Genomic DNA, 16,675 nt, shown 5'->3' on the forward strand with positions numbered 1-16,675 from the left:
TTGTATCACAAAAGTTGATAAAAGACCAACTGATAGGCTGGGTAGTCTTTCCTGGCTACCCAGTGTGAGTTTATGTACATGTTTTGGGTATAAAACGTAGATCGAATTAGAAACAGCTTATGGACTTGTGTCAACCAATTTCGTATCGGCGTGTTGTACACTTTTTGTATTAAAGTGATCGTTTTATTTTTGTCATTTGAACTTGAGCTCATAAAGGCTTTTTCTAAAGTATGTGATCAAAACAATCTGGTTGTCCGTGACAACACCACAACACCCAGCGGAACCTCCGGTGGACCATTATGACATCACAATGCCCACTCCCCTATATAAGTCACCGCTCCTCAGTCCAGTGCTCAGTGCTGATCAGAGAGTCGAGCGTAAGCATTACCTTGTAATCACTGAGCAAGCACAGCAGCGTTTTACCCAGGTAGCGTTTGTTCTACTATTGAGCAAGCAAACGATGGGGAGGAGACGTGTGAGGAACCGGAAGAGGCAACCGAAACCTGAGGACCTCATCCAACAGGAGAGCCTCCACCAGGAGAGCCTCCACCAGGGGTCCCTCCAACAGGAGGGTCTCCATCAGGAGGGTCTCCAACAGGAGGGTCTCCACCAGGAGAGCCTCCATCAGGAGGGTCTCCATCAGGAGGGTCTCCAACAGGAGAGCCTCCATCAGGAGGGTCTCCATCAGGAGGGTCTCCAACAGGAGGGTCTCCACCAGGAGAGCCTCCATCAGGAGGGTCTCCAACAGGAGAGCCTCCACCAAGAGGGTCTCCACCAGGGATCCCTCCAACAGGAGGGTCTCCACCAGGGGTCCCTCCAACAGGAGGGTCTCCATCAGGAGAGCCTCCACCAGGAGGGTCTCCATCAGGAGTCCCTCCACCAGGAGGGTCTCCAACAGGAGAGCCTCCAACAGGAGTCCCTCCACCAGGAGAGCCTCCACCAAGAGAGTCTCCCCCAAGAGACTCTCCACCAGGAGAGACTCAAACATATGGTAATCATCGTTTACCTAAGCAGACACCTGGTCACAGACAGCGGTGAGGGACTCCAACCGGAGGGTCTCCAACCAGAGGGTCTCCTCCAGGATGGACTCCTCCAACGGGAGGGACTCTACCAGGGGGGTCTCCAACCGGAGGGACCACAACCAGAGGGACTCCAGGCGGAGGGACTCCAAGAGGAGGGACTTCATCAGGAGGATCTCAACCAGGAGGGACCCCACCAGGAGGGTCTCCAACCAGAGGGCCTCCAACCAGAGAGTCTCCACCAGGAGGGTCTCCAACCAGAGGGTCTCCAACCAGAGGGCCTCCAACCAGAGGGTCTCCAACCAGAGGGCCTCCAACCAGAGGGCCTCCAACCAGAGGGCCTCCAACCAGAGGGACTCCTGCCAGAGGGACTCCTACAACGAGAGGGACTCTACCAGGGGGGTCTCCAACCACTGGGACCACAACCAGAGGGACCACAACAGGAGGGACCCCAACAGGAGAGTCTCCACCAGGAGGACCTCCAACAGGAGGGACCCCAACAGGAGGGACTCCACCAGGAGGGCGAGCTGAGGAGGGAGAGGACACCAGTACGATCCACACACACAAACTTTGAGTGTGCAGATGCACTTTTTTCAAAAGCGTGCGCACCCACACACACACACAATTGACCACATTTACTATCAGTACTATCAGCTAAAAAAAAAATATAAATATGTTCATGTAAATTTTCTTAAACGTTATCCACGGATAAAACATCCAAATGACTGATTTAGACTTCAGCATATCTTTGCAGTTTTCATAAGAATGTACACAAAACAATCCGGTAACCGTGGCTACACCATGTTACGTCTCTGGCCAGCGGAACCTCTATGACATCACGAGGCCCCGCTCCTCTATATAAGTCACCGCTTCTCAGTCCCTTGTGCTTATTGTATTAACTTAATGTCACACATAATATCTCAATCATGCACCTGAACTCACACACATACACACACAGACCCACAGGTATGCACATGTGGGTTGATGCAGGTGCATCCCTAATCAACAGTGTGGTATCCTGTTTTAACATACGCTGTTTGTTGTGTCCTAGATGATGAGGACACCGGGGGTCTTGGAGGCTGAGGAGGACGCGTTAGAGCTGGAGATGCCAACTGACAATGGCAACCACCACGTTGTCGTCTGTCAACGTCCCATTGACGCCGTGGTCTTGATCCTCAACCAGGATCAACCGCCAGCCACCGCCCTGCCAGGTGTAGTAGCGATCGAGGAGAAACCTTTTGTCGTTATGGGCTGTACAGAACCTGTGGCTCCCCCTAACAACACTGAAATCTCGGTCATACCCGACGAAGAAGGGGAGGAACCTGTACAGGAGCCCAAAAGAAAGAGCCTCGGGTGGAGATTCTTCAATTGGCTCTGTGTGGTGAAGGAGAAGGAGCCAAAAAATAAGAGGAACGCCGGGACCTACCTGAAGGAGGACACGGAGGAACACCTCATCTCCAGCAGTGAGTCCTTTTGAATAACCTTGGCTAATTGTGCAATCCAAAACATTTCATGACGCCACTAAGGATGTTGTGGTGTGTGGCACATGCTCTTGCATTCTTTTAAATCTTCTTACATGTCCATTTTGTTCTGCAGAAGCTGATAAACGCCGGGAGCAGAAGGAGGCTCAGAGGCTGAAGGAGGAGCAGCGCTACGAGCAGTGGGCTGCTGAACGGGGCCTCAGCGATGCAGGAGAGGGGCCAGCAGACGGGCCTAAGAAAAGGATGACCAGATTGCAGAAGGTGTCTTTGGGGTGAGTTACTGTTTATTTCTTAATATGAGAAGATATGAGGCTTCAGCGTCAACAGAAACCTGATTTCTTTCAACCTTGTTTCGTTTGCATTTCCAGATTGGTCGCCCTGTGCCAATAAGCCGATCACCTCCATCCGGCCACCCCCGGTGCGGGTCACCTGTACATATATACATAGAAGCATAATAAAACTCAAAGAATACAAAAGAATACAAAAGAACACAAGACAATACAAGACCACTTTTGGTCCGAAGTCTGTGCTGCAATTTCGAGCTTAAAAAAAATCAAAATAAAACTCAAAGACTCGAAGACAGCATAGCTCTATGGACCAATCTCCCATGGCCATGGGATCCCCATCATCTCAGGGCGTTTTTCACAGGACAACAGGCCAAGAAAAGAGCATCTCAAAATGGAAGCATCAACTGTATGTTTCCACTGCCTGTCATTCTGTGTATTACACTTTTGTATTTGACTGTACTATTTATATTCGATGACAACAACATCCAATAAAAAATTCTTTGAGAAAGCTGGTCATATTGTGTTTGTTTTTAGATGTATACAAATATCTAATACTTAATGGCAGACCCACTCTCTTTGACTGACACTTGTGTGAGCGTGAACAAACATACACACCACAGCAGGAAGGTGTAATAATATGCGACTGACATCTTAGCTGGTAAGCATTCAACTAACTTTATTAAACATTTCGCTACGTCTCCAGCTACGGTGGCCTCTTAGGAACATAATAGTGTCACCCAGGATATCCTTACATCTCCCTTACACAGTAAACAAAAACAGATTCACTATGCACTCTTTAAACAAAGTAAATAAATAATAATTTGGTGCCAGAGGTTGCCAGTTCTTAGCACACTGTAGGAGGACAGTCTTTACCACCGCCTCATAGCAAACAGACTGTTTACAGCCTTCGGCTACAGATCAAGTCTTTCAGGGGCTTTTCTAATGCGCTCTGACCGTCTCTCTGGAGCTGCCTCTGGCTCCGTCACGACAGGTGCATTCTCCTCTAAAACCACTGGCTGATGGTTACTGTTGTGCATGTTTGTCCCTGTGCTCCTCTATTGAAGGAACTGCATTGCTGGCCTGTCTTTTGAGTAGCTGCAACCTGTTTCGTCTGACCACAGCCCCGGTGTCCGTCTGGACTGCGTAGGTCCTCGGAGCCACTTCATTTAGCACTGTTCCAGCGCGCTGCCAAATTCTGTCTTCCTGTGTTGAAAACTCGGACTCTGTCGCCCGCCTGCAGAGGTTGCATTGCTTTTGCTGTTGGGATCTGTGTCTGTAGTCGTCTGCCCATGAGCAGTTCAGCCGTAGACTTCCCGCACGCCGAGGTGCTGCTCTATAAGCGAGCAGAGTAAGGATCCTCACCATTCTCTGTTGCCTTTGTCAGAAGACCTTTCACCATTTGAACACCCTTCTCAGCCTTGCCATTTGCCTGTGGGAAGTGTGGGTTTACTGTGACATGTTCAAATCCATACTCTCTGGCAAACTGCTTGAACTCCTGACTGGCATACTGAGGCTCATTGTCCGAGACGACAGTTCCTGGAATGCCATGTCTTGCAAAGCTGGACTTCATATCATCTCAGGATAGTTGGAGTAGTAGTCGATCATCAGTAGATATACTCTCTCCCTCTGAAGTGGAACAGGTCTGTCCCAATTTTTTCCCAGGGGTGCTCCGCCCCCCCCCCCCCAACAACGTTGTTTTTTTTCAGTAATAAAAAACAAAAATCGTTAATAATGAATGATTTAATTATAATTAAGACAATAAAAATGTGTAAAATGGGCCACAGTTCTGCTCTGTGCGGAAGAGAATTGACCTTTCGCAAAACCCCGCCCCCAAACGGTCATTGTCCAATCATACATCCTAGCAACCGTTACTATGTAAACAAGGTCCGACAAACAAAGTCCGACAAGCAAAATGGTGAAGCGATGTGCCTATGGCGTATGTAAATCGGACAGTAGGTACCCCAAGAGTTTGGCTGGGGGAGTCGTGTTCTTTCCTTTTCCAAAGCCGAAAACACAACAGGAGCGGTGCCTACGATGGATCAAACAGTGTGGAAGGCCCCACTCCCAGCTAAATGTCACGAAAATAAACAAGCATGCATACGTCTGCTCCAAGGTAAGGCTAGGCTAGACTAACGCCATAGTGATAGCTAGCTAATAATACTGGATATCAAAGTTATGGTTACTATTAGCAAATATTGTATACTACTAGTTCGTGGTGCAACGGTTCACGGATTTCCCGTGATCCGTACGGATCAACCCTCACGGTTCGGGACGCAAGTGATCCTGCGGATCGGCTGATAATTTTTTTTTTTTATCAGCAGTCTTGTTATCTTTATTGTTGTTGATCCGAAAATGATCCGACCCGTGACTCAAAAACCGTGACCCGATCCGAACCGTGAGATTTGTGATCGGTTGCACCCTTATTACTAGTATATCATTGCCAGAACGTTACCCTCTAAGCTTAGCTAGCCCTAGCGTTACGTAACGTTATGTTTCGTCAGTTTACATCGAAGTTGAACATAGCGTCCCAACAGGCAATTTAAACTTATTTTGTTTTCATCTTTCATGTAGCATTTTGTGAATGGACAGCCTACCCCTGAGTATCCCCACCCTGTACTTGCTGTACAAGTGTCGAACCAGACTAGGGAGCAGCTCGGAGGCTGTCGAAAGCCACCCCAAAAACGGTAAGCCTAAATTACATGTCAATAATATTTGATTTGAAGTGCAGTATATAACTCTATATTTAACCTGTTAGTACATGTCATATAGCCTAACGTTACTGTTACTGTAAATAAGAACATGTTATTGACTCGCTGGTTAAATAAAGGTTAATGATGATGATATACAATATAATAGAAACAAAGTACTGTAAATTCATGTCCCAAAAATCTATACAGATGCAGATTAAGTGTGCAGGATGCCTCTGGCTCCACCTCCAGCACTGATGATGCAGACGAGACTCAACAGTATATTGTTGACAGTGGTGAGTGATAAGCCTTTTTCAAGTTAATACTGGCGTAACAGGAGTGGACTAGCCTGCCCAATCCCATTACCTCTGTATTGTGTTGAATGATAGAATAGGCAGCAAGATGTTTCAGACAGTGAATAAGTTCCTTTATTGGCACTTTCATTCTCTGTTCAGAGGTCAAAACAAACAAGAAGAACAAAGAAACAAGAGAACAAAATAAGAGTCCATACATACATACAGTAAGACGATCACGGATTTATCTCACTGGTATGTAACATAGTAGTCAAAGAAAAATGCATCAAGCTTGCTCTTCATCTCTTCCCATTTTGCAACATCAAATTGTATTCTTTCTAGGTGGTAATCTTCCTCACATTTAACAAAAAAATCACACCATGACATACCCGTGAGCCCAAGCTGCCCCATTATTTGATAATGATGGGCATTACACTCTTTTAGTTTATAGCGTCCATCTGCCTGCTTGCAAAGGTAAGGACACTCTGTAAAGCTGTTCTTGGATGGGCACTTAATTTCTAAAAGCCCATAGCTTGGGCTTTCACTCCCTCCTCCCTCTATCACCTTACGGTCAGGTGAAGTACCAAGGTGTGGGGCATCAGGATTTACAACAAAACCACATGGATACACTAGATTACCTGTGAGCTTTGTGTACTGTGTTGCTGCTATGGGCTCTTGTTCTACACCTCTTTTCATGGCCTTAGTTTGTACTGATGCGGCACTCTTTAAGCTTGTAGCAAGTTTTTCATGGTCAGCTCTCCTAGAGCAGATTCTTTTAAAAGAGGTTGATGTTATTCGGGCAGACCTTGCATGGAACCACAAGTTGTTTGTGCTCTGTTCCCTGGTTTCCTGTTCCAGAGCTATAGAATCAGGCAAAGACATTTTCAGTTCTGTGTAACAACGCATGGCACTTTCACTCAGAACTGTGCAGAAGCTGGTGGGTTGGGATGGCAGAGGAAAGTTGGGCAGGTCATCTGGTTGGCTGACAGGAGTTACTCCAGGATCAACAGAAGACTCTCCAACTTGGCAAACAAGTGGCAGCTTTAAAAAAGGGACAAAGATAAAGGATTATCAATAACATGCAAACATTTTTTCATTACAGAGAGTACTGAGCAACCCCCACTTCCTGGATGCCAGCTAGAAAGAGAGCCTGAGGAGGACCAGAGCACTGAAAAGGAGAAGAAATTAGAAGAAGAAAACAACAACATGAAATTGAAATTGTCTTTAAAGGAAACTGAAATAGAAAGGCTGAAAGCACAAATTAGCACACTTAAAAAGAAAACTCTAACACCTGAACTACTTGAAAGCAGTGAAATCCCTAAAATGTTGGAATACAGTACTGGGTTTACATATGATCGATTCAACCAACTGTGCACAATATTTGGCATCCCAAATGATCCACACACCACTCAAATAAATGTGCCCTTAAACTACAAGCGCAATGATTGGCAAGTTGCTGAGATGCCCCTCCGTAGCCAGTTGCTGTTTGTTTTAATGAAACTTCGCAACAACGAAGACCTAAAGAACCTTGCCTTTAGATTTAATATAACCACGCAAACAGCAAGTACTATTTTCAATTCCTGGATTCATTATATGTTTGACGTATTAGGTGAATTACCAATTTGGCCTCACAGAGATGTCATTGCACAAAACATGCCAGAAACCTACAAAGCAGACTACCCATCCACATTTGCAATATTAGATTGTACAGAGCTGAAAATCGAAAGGCCAACGTCACTGGTGTTGCAAAGCCAGAGCTTTTCAAACTACAAAAGCACAAACACCCTAAAATCGCTAGTTGCCTGTGACCCCCGTGGTGCTGTGATTTTTTCATCTGCCCTCTTCACAGGATCCATGTCCGATAAGGAGATAGTCAGGCAATGTGGTATCATCCCGTTACTAGAGCAACTTATAGAGAGTGGCTATTTGCAAAGAGGGGATGGCATAATGGCTGATAAGGGCTTCTTGATCGAGGAAGAGATGCGAGCAGTCGGACTGCAGTTAAACCTGCCACCGTTTTCGAGATTTAAGAGGCAAATGCCCGCTGGAGATGTGCTGGTGACAAAGCGCATTGCAAAGCACAGGGTGCACGTAGAGAGGGCCATCGGTAAAATAAAAAAGTTCAAGATGGTGTCAGACAAAATTCCTAATACAAGGTTAGGGATTATAAATCACATCTGGTATGTGGTGAGCATGCTTTCAAACTTCCAGCCACACATACTTAAGTAAGGGACAGTCTGGGACAGTCGTAGCATCACATGGCAACAAATACAAAGTATTACTACATGACATTATTACTGCTTTAACCTGTTATTTTTACTCACCACTGTGGGGCATTTTGTCAGCCTGAGCTGTGGAAGGTGCTATAGAAATCCTTGTTTCATGTTTTTATGTGTAGGTGTATATAATATGTCAGCCCAATTTTCCTTTTTTTACATTGTAAGCACAATTTAGAATTTGTAAATGTCAAATTTTAATGAAACTTTAATAAAATCTCACCTGGTGGCTTAGACCGCACCCCACTGCATACTTCCTGCCTCCAACTTCTACCTCAGGTGCAGTTTCATCAGCAATGTAGCTTATAGGTGCATCTGACATCTCCCTCAGTAGACCATACACTGCTGTCCCTAACTCTTTCCTTTAACAAATACATTCAGAGGTGAGTATTATTGTCTATCATGTTACACAGTACACAGGAATATGTTCAGAACAGTGTGAATGATGGTGTTGCTGTAGAGTACATGGAAAGTAAAATACTTACTTATTGTGGATATAGCTGGACATGATGGGTTTCCGCTTGCGGTTGACTTTGGCCTTGGCTACCACCACACTGCTCACAGGTTGTCCAGTTATTTTTTTACCCCTGGCTTTGTGCCACTGCTGAGGCTGGCTTGTGGAGGAGATGTCATTATGTCTGGCACGGCACAGGTCCAGGGTGTACATAAGGCCCACAATGTGAGAGCAAAAACCTGGTGAACTGATTTAAGCCAGAAGTAGCATTAGGTGTTTGTTTTGGAAATGCTATTTGCAGTGACTATGAATTGCTTATGTCAACCAGCCTTATGACAATAATGTTACTAGCTAGTTACTGCAATATTAGAGTGCCTTGACATGTAACCTTACATCCATGTTGTAACAACATATTGTAACAAGCTAGACTCTGATGACGTTGCTTCTTGCTAGAAAGGATAGTTGAAAGGATGTTGACTGGCTATCTAACTAATTTAAATATTTCAGTCAACATCCTCCTGAAGTATACAAGTGTCCTGAACTTACCCGGCAGTGCAAGAGCATAACTGGTCCAAAAGGCTGTGCTCGTTGCATGTGAGGTAGAGATCATGGGGTTTCTCCGATTTTGCCATTGACCGGTACGCTTTCGCCTCGACAGTCGTAGTGTCCCCTTCTTTGTTTATTTTAATGTTTTTAATGTATCCCTCCACCGCATACTGTAACCCCTTTTGCCTCGATCTGGAGGATATCGCACAAGTATTGCTCCAAAAAGAGTCACTGACACGCACCGCTATATTTTTCCCCGACATGACACTGTGTTGACACTCCGTCGGCGTCAAGAAGCTTGTCGGGCTAGCAACGGTAACTAAGGGGGGCGGGGCTTTTGCGAAAGGTCAATTGGCGCACTTCCTTACAAGACCGGTAACCATAGCAACGCCGGTAAACAATAGCACTCCGGATGGCCGTAGTGCTCCCCGCCCTACAGCCATCCGGAGGCGCACAGAGCGTTTTGGCCTTGATATTTTCTATACAATTATATTATACCATTATACAGTGGCGGACTCAGAGTGTTTGAAGGGCAGGGGCGAAAAAATAAAAAGGGCACATTCTGGACAACATTGGGCCCCACCAGCGGACACAGTGGCTTTTCTATCTTGATGATGTTTTGTTCCCCCAACGGAGCCTTGAAGGCAGCGCTGCCTTGAAGGTCTTATCCCCTAACCTTAGCAAGCGCTGCCTTGAAGGTCCAATTCGGGGCACTTGTTACATCTCCATGTAGCACTTAAAAGAATAGTTGGGCTCATAATTGAAACGGGGGGTCTGGGGGTGCTCCCCCAGAAAAATTGTTGCTTCAAAGACACTGTTTCCCCTTATTCTAGCGACTTTATAAACACCAAAATGAGCCCACTTTCACATTTTAGCCAAAGAAAGGAGGATGCCTTACTGCTTTCATCTTTACTAACATTTAAGTAAAAATTAGACTGGAGAAAATTCAATGTGCCACTCCCATACAGTCGTTGACCGCTGACAGCCAGCTACGGAAAAATTTAAGGAAGTTTTCCTTCATGTTGAGGTGATAGCTGACCATTATCGTCTCTCTTGCATGAAATGACCTACACTTGAATGATGTTGAACGCTCAAAAAATGTGTATACATTTTAAACGGATTATGCATACTGAAAATATTAAGTTTTTCTAACTTGGTATCTAATTGCGCCTTTCCACTATTGGTACTGACATACTCTTAATCCACTTTTTGCTTCGTTATCCAGTGGAGATTTAAGTACCACTCGATGTACCTGTTTGTCATGGCGACGCCACATGAAAGCAAAGCCTCGCATTCCCCGTTCGTCAGCTACCAAAGAGAGGAACGTCTGTACCTCAATAGCTAACCACAACATGTTTTTTTTGGTTTGCCATATTCTTGCTCCAGAGGGCACATCATCATCATCAGGGGCTACCTAGGGCACTCATTAAATTTTGTTCACGTGTAAAGGGCAGCCAATAAGGCACTTTCTCTCATTTTCACAACCATAGAGGGCACTTTAGCACACTTTTTCAACCATGGGGGCACCAGACGGGCAGAAAAGCACTAGAACTGCTGCAACTCCCGAGCATGCCGTCTGCAGAAGTTCTCTGATGACTCCTCCATTGTTGGATGCATCACAGACAATAGGGAGGAAGAGTATAGGGAACTAGTTGAGAACTTTGTGGGATGGTGCGACGGGAACCACCTTCAGCTCAACACCGGGAAAACCAAGGAGCTGGTGGTGGACTTCTGGCGCAGAAAGAGCACCCCAATACCTGTTTCCATAAACGGGAAGGAGGTGGAGATGGTGGACACCTACAAGTTCCTTGGGGTGCACCTGAACAATAAATTAGACTGGTCAGACAACACTGAGGCCCTCTACAGGAAGGGACAGAGTAGGCTGTTCTTCCTGAGGAGGCTCAGGTCTTTCAAGGTGTGCACTAGGCTACTACAGATGTTCTACCAGTCTGTGGTAGCCAGTGCCACCTTCTTTGCTGTAGTGTGCTGGGGAGGAGGCATCGGGAGCGGTGGTGCCAGCAAGATGAATAAGCTGGTGAGGAAGGCGAGCTCTGTGGTGGGGATGAAGCTGGACTGTGTGGAGGCTGTGACAGAGAGGAGGATGAGGGGGAAGCTGCAGGCGATCATGGACAATCCCTCTCACCCTCTCTACGCTGAGCTGAGGCAACTCAGGAGCACATTCAGCCACAGACTCTCTCAGCCACGTGCCTCAAAGCGCTTGGGGGGCTCTTTCATCCCATCAGCTATCAGACTTTATAACACCTCAACCCCCCGCTCCCAACGTCCCCAAAGTCCCAACAGCTCCTTTATCCAGACCTGTTTAAGGACTAAACCGCACACCTAAGGACTGCACCTATTGTTAACCTTGTTATTTGTTATTTATTTACTAAATTTTTCGATTACTTCAGGGTCCCTGCACATTTGGCACATTTATATTTATATTTATACTTATATTTATATTATACCTCATATTTCATCGTACTTATTTATTTACTTAACACACAGGTCACCTACAAACGGAGAGTTACATGTATATAGTATGTTTGTTTTATCTTAACTTTATCTCATTAAAATAGTTTTGCACTATAATTTTATTTTCAATTAGTAAATGTATTGTATATATACTGTTTTTTCGCACTTCTCTTTTCCCACTGTACTGCTGGTCACCTGTGAATTTCTCCCAAGGGGGATTAATAAAGGACTATCTTATCTTATCTTATCTTAGAAGGGCACTATAAGGACCAGACGAGCAGAAGGGCACTATCAGGGAACTAGAAGGGCACTAGAAGGGCATTGGAAGGGCACTAGAAGGACCAGACGGGCAGAAGGGCACTATCAGGGTACTAGAAGGGCACTAGAAGGGCACTAGAAGGACCAGATGGGCAGAAGGGCACTATCAGGGTACTAGAAGGGCACTAGAAGGGCACTAGAAGGACCAGACGGGCAGCAGGGCACTAGAAGGGCACTAGAAGGGAACTGGAAGGGCACTAGAAGGACCAGACGGGCAGCAGGGCACTAGAAGGGCACTAGAAGGGCACTGGAAGGGCACTAGAAGGACCAGACGGGCAGAAGGTCACTATCAGGGTACTAGAAGGGCACCAGATGGGCAGGAGGGGACTATCAGGGCACTAGAAGGGCTCCAGACGGGCAGAAGGGCACTATCAGGGTACTAAATGGGGCACTAAAAGGGCACCAGGTGGGCAGAAGGGGACTATAATGGCACTCATTAAGGCACGTCATTGAGTTTTCTTGTTCTAGAGGACACATCATCATAATTTATTGTATGAAGGAGCACCGTAGAGGGCACTTAATCATGTTTTGCACGTGAAAAGGCCAGCCAATAAGGCCTTTCCTCTCGTTTTCGACACTCTTGAAGGGCACTTTAGCAAGCTTTTTCAACCATTGAGCCACGAGGGGGGGCCCTGCCCCCCCCCTCCTGAGTCCGCCACTGCTATTATATATAGAACGTTATAAGACGCTATCACCGAGTGTGAGAGGCGAGTTGGGTCATGCCATTAGACGTGGGGCCGCTCATATATCCCCCTACATTTCCGAAAATGGACTTGACCTCCAAGCTGTTTATTGGATAAACGCATTTCTCAATCCCAGGAGTCTTTGCTCCATTCTACGTCAATTCAAGAACAAACAAATTAAAGTAAACTGTAGTTCGTATTATTTATTTATGGCTATGAAAGTTCTGTAACGCCTGAATAATGAAGAATTGAATGAAGTAAAAAAAAATAATATAGAAAAAAACCATGAATGAGACATAGAGAGTAAGCAAGGGGTATAAATATTGGTTGGATCGAAATTTAAATTCTTTATTTCGGGGATTTTCACGGCGTCTTGACGGGGAATTAATTATTTTTTCAGTACTAAAAAAGAAAAATCGGTAAAAATGAATGATATAATTATAATTAAGACAATAAAAATGTGTAAAATAGGCCACAGTTCTGCTCTGTGCGGAAGAGAATTGGCGCACTTCCTTACAAGACCGGTAACCATAGCAACGCCGGTAAACAAAAGCACTCCGGATGGCCGTAGTGCTCCCCGCCCTGCAGCCATCCGGAGGCGCACAGAGCTTTTGGCCTTGATATTATCTATACAATTATATTATACTATTATATATAGAACGTTATAAGACGCTATCACCGAGTGTGAGAGGCGAGTTGGGTCATGCCATTAGACGTGGGGCCGCTCATATATCCCCCTACATTTCCGAAAATGGACTTGACCTCCAAGCTGTTTATTGGATAAACGCATTTCTCAATCCCTGGAGTCTTTGCTCCATTCTACGTCCATTCAAGAACAAACAAATTAAAGTAAACTGTAGTTCGTATTATTTATTTATGGCTATGAAAGTTCTGTAACGCCTGAATAATGAAGAATTAAATGAAGTAAAAAAAAATAATATAAAAAAAAACCATGAATGAGACATAGAGAGTAAGCAAGGGGTATAAATATTGGTTGGATTGAATTTAATTTCTTTATTTCGGGGATTTTCACGGCGTCTTGACGGGGAATTAATTATTTTTTCAGTACTAAAAAGGTAAAATCGGTAAAAATGAATGATATAATTATAATTAAGACAATAAAAATGTGTAAAATAGGCCACAGTTCTGCTCTGTGCGGAAGAGAATTGGCGCACTTCCTTACAAGACCGGTAACCATAGCAACGCCGGTAAACAAAAGCACTCCGGATGGCCGTAGTGCTCCCCGCCCTACAGCCATCCGGAGGCGCACAGAGCTTTTGGCCTTGATATTATCTATACAATTATATTATACTATTATATATAGAACGTTATAAGACGCTATCACCGAGTGTGAGAGGCGAGTTGGGTCATGCCATTAGACGTGCTCATATATCCCCCTACATTTCCGAAAATGGACTTGACCTCCAAGCTGTTTATGGATAAACGCATTTCTCAATCCCAGGAGTCTTTGCTCCATTCTACGTCAATTCAAGAACAAACAAATTAAAGTAAACTGTAGTTCGTATTATTTATTTATGGCTATGAAAGTTCTGTAACGCCTGAATAATGAAGAATTAAATGAAATAAAAAAAAAATATACAAAAGAAAAACCATGAATGAGACATAGAGAGTAAGCAAGGGGTATAAATATTGGTTGGATCGGACGTCGTATTCTCTATTTCGGGGATTTTCACGGCGTCTTGACGGGGAATAAATTATGCTCAGGGCCGGCTTGCAGACGCCTCACGGCCGCTCACAACTGTCGGCCAGTCCAACTGACTTCGCAGGCCGCTACACAATTGCGGTCCGGTCCACCTGACCTCGCTGGCCGGTCGGTCGGCCGGGAAATCTCCCGATCGTCCCGACGGCCACTCCGCCTCTTCCAGAACATTGCTCAGTTTCTTTTCATCTCCATCTGTAAACTTAAACGTATTGAATATTGCAATCGCTTGTGTCCCTGCTATCGTAAGTAACAATGCTACTTTCCTCTCACCGCTCTTGTCGTTGGCGCCAGTTGCAGTCAAATAAAGTTGAAACGCCTGTTTAAACAGTTTCCAAGCATAATCAATATTTCCCGTGAGCTTCAATGGCTTTGGTGGTTTTATGACATCCATTCCGTCTTTCTCACACAGACATTAACTATCTAATACTTTTACTCCTGGTACCATGTAATAATATGCGACTGACATCTTAGCTGGTAAGTTTTCAACTTTATTAAGCATTTCGTTTCGTCAGTCTCCAGCTACGTTGGCCTCTTAGGAACATAATAGTGTCTCGCAGGATATCCTCACTGAATATGCTTTTTGGCCAGACTCCGGATCCCTCCTTCCAGACAGACAGACACAAACAAACACAAGCCCCTGTCTCGATAAGAAGAGAGAGAGGCAACAGAGAGAGAGGTGATGTTTCCCGAAGCCACGCTAGGCATTGGAAAAAACTACTTAATTCATCGTTCAGATCTACTTTATTTTATTTTATATCATGATCATAATACTTAACAATATGTAGTTTGTTTCCGTCGTCCTCCATCGCTCGATTCAACAATACATTTTGGCACTTTTTATGACTCCCGGATCAGACCGCAGCAAAAGCCTTGGACTTTCATATCGCCAACATGCCTCTGTACTCGGATATCACAGGCACGGAGACTGGGAAATGCACAGACTGCACCAAACTGCGACAGACAGTGGCTTTATTTGAAACGAGCCTAGCAGCATTAGACTCCTAGCATAAGGAGCATAAGGACTCCTCCAGGATACAGTTCCGATAGGTGAGTTTACTGAGCTAAATCTGACCAATACACAACAAGATGATCAAAGCTACATTGTATCCTTCCCGAAGCTGGACAAGAGAGAGAGAGTTCCAGCTGCGTCTCACTGGCACAGAGTCGGCGCTAAGCCAAAACAACATACCAAACTGTATCAACAAGTTCACTCAACGCTAAATGCTAAATGCTAAAAAAAAAAAACTTTTTTTTTTTTTCAAAGCAAAGAAGCAGCAGCCTGACTGCTATGTTCAAATGACATTTGTTCAAAGCAGTCGTTTAATTGCACTATAGGCTCTTTTTTTGTATCGTCCTGTTTTGATCAGTGTATAGGCCAATGTTGTTATCAATAAAAAATCATTTGCACAAGGCAAGCCGATGCACTTCACCATGTTGATAAGAGAATTAAAATGAGAAGAATTATGGGACAAAAAAAACAAGGGATATTTAGCATAGAAAAATAATTTGCGATTAATCGCGATTAATTAGAGTTAACTATGACATTAATGCGATTAATCACGATTAAATATTTTAATCGCTTGACAGCTCTAATTTAAATACCAAAGTGCTATTTGAGTACAGTATAAGGTTACAAATACAGGTTTTTCAGAAGTATAGGGGGATTATGTTCGGAGAGTATAAATAGACATATACATATATATATAATACTATATATATACTTGTAGTATATCTATGTTTATTGTAGTAGTGCAAGGGCAATTGGTGAAACAGTGCAGTAATGAATGTTAACAGTTATATAGCACAAGCAGTAAATGTAAACAGGTAAACATTGCAGAGTGAAATGCAACAGGTAAGCAGGTAGCCATTTAAAAGTCGAGTGCTAGACGGGGGTGGGGGGTTTGTTCAACAGTGTTACAGCCTGTTACCAGTTCAGAAAGTCCTTCACTTAAGCTGTCTGTTTACAACCTTCCAGACATAGTGTGAGATCGTGACAGGACAACACAGCAGTGCTATTCCTTTTCCTAATTCCATCGCACGCCTGTCTAACTCTTCAAACCGGAGCGTGAGAAGAAAAAGTTGCGTTAGCAATTCGGCTAGATCAGAGGTGGCTGGAGGTCTCAATGATATCAAAGCCCCGACGTGTCTGGCCTTTACTAAGTCGTCATGCAGACAGACGTTTCGACGGATTGGACTGCTGCCATCGAATCAGGGTCAACAGGTTGTGGTGCACTTGCCTTTAGCTTATTTTGTTGGTCCACAGGAGCAGATCTCAGAGCAGAACTGGTGCGTCTCGTCATCAAAAATCTCAGTCCAGTGTGCCCACACACCACAACACTCTTTACTACTCAAGCGATATGCGTGCGTTATTTATTTCCCCACGTGGCAGGGTGATGATCAGAGGATGTGTGAGTACATGGGGGCGCCCCGTGACGG

At 44.7% G+C, this 16,675-nt stretch overlaps 3 protein-coding genes across 7 annotated transcripts; 2 read left to right on the forward strand and 1 right to left on the reverse strand.

The window, feature by feature from the left end:
* Positions 1 to 3,291, forward strand: LOC115560463 (bromodomain-containing protein DDB_G0280777-like). Of its 2 annotated transcripts, XM_030379894.1 has the most exons (5): positions 1 to 1,567; positions 2,071 to 2,230; positions 2,333 to 2,482; positions 2,616 to 2,772; positions 2,869 to 3,291. In XM_030379894.1, exons 1-5 carry the CDS (start codon positions 311 to 313, stop codon positions 2,888 to 2,890), a joined length of 1,746 nt encoding a protein of 581 aa, XP_030235754.1. In that variant the 5' UTR covers positions 1 to 310; the 3' UTR covers positions 2,891 to 3,291. The 2 variants fall into 2 exon arrangements, with proteins under 2 accessions (XP_030235754.1, XP_030235753.1); XM_030379893.1 differs by having other exon boundaries at positions 2,071 to 2,482.
* Positions 3,292 to 4,597: 1,306 nt separating this feature from the next.
* On the forward strand, positions 4,598 to 8,284 carry LOC115560262 (uncharacterized). The gene is made up of 4 exons (XM_030379598.1): positions 4,598 to 4,900; positions 5,359 to 5,471; positions 5,685 to 5,770; positions 6,870 to 8,284. The coding sequence occupies exons 1-4, from the start codon at positions 4,700 to 4,702 to the stop codon at positions 7,994 to 7,996; spliced, it is 1,527 nt and encodes a 508-aa protein (XP_030235458.1). The 5' UTR covers positions 4,598 to 4,699; the 3' UTR covers positions 7,997 to 8,284.
* Positions 5,878 to 9,396, reverse strand: LOC115560263 (uncharacterized). 4 transcript variants are annotated; one of them, XM_030379599.1, is made up of 4 exons: positions 9,044 to 9,396; positions 8,529 to 8,744; positions 8,267 to 8,405; positions 5,878 to 6,808 (listed from the first exon to the last, which is right to left on the reverse strand). In XM_030379599.1, the coding sequence occupies exons 1-4, from the start codon at positions 9,304 to 9,306 to the stop codon at positions 6,017 to 6,019; spliced, it is 1,410 nt and encodes a 469-aa protein (XP_030235459.1). In that variant the 5' UTR covers positions 9,307 to 9,396; the 3' UTR covers positions 5,878 to 6,016. The 4 variants fall into 4 exon arrangements, 2 of the variants coding, with proteins under 2 accessions (XP_030235459.1, XP_030235460.1); XR_003979726.1 differs by lacking the exon at positions 8,267 to 8,405; XM_030379600.1 differs by having other exon boundaries at positions 8,529 to 9,396.
* Positions 9,397 to 16,675: the final 7,279 nt, after the last annotated feature.

Source organism: Gadus morhua, chromosome 15 (genome assembly GCF_902167405.1).
Source record: "Gadus morhua chromosome 15, gadMor3.0, whole genome shotgun sequence".
In the NCBI taxonomy this organism is placed as follows: Eukaryota; Metazoa; Chordata; class Actinopteri; order Gadiformes; family Gadidae; genus Gadus; species Gadus morhua.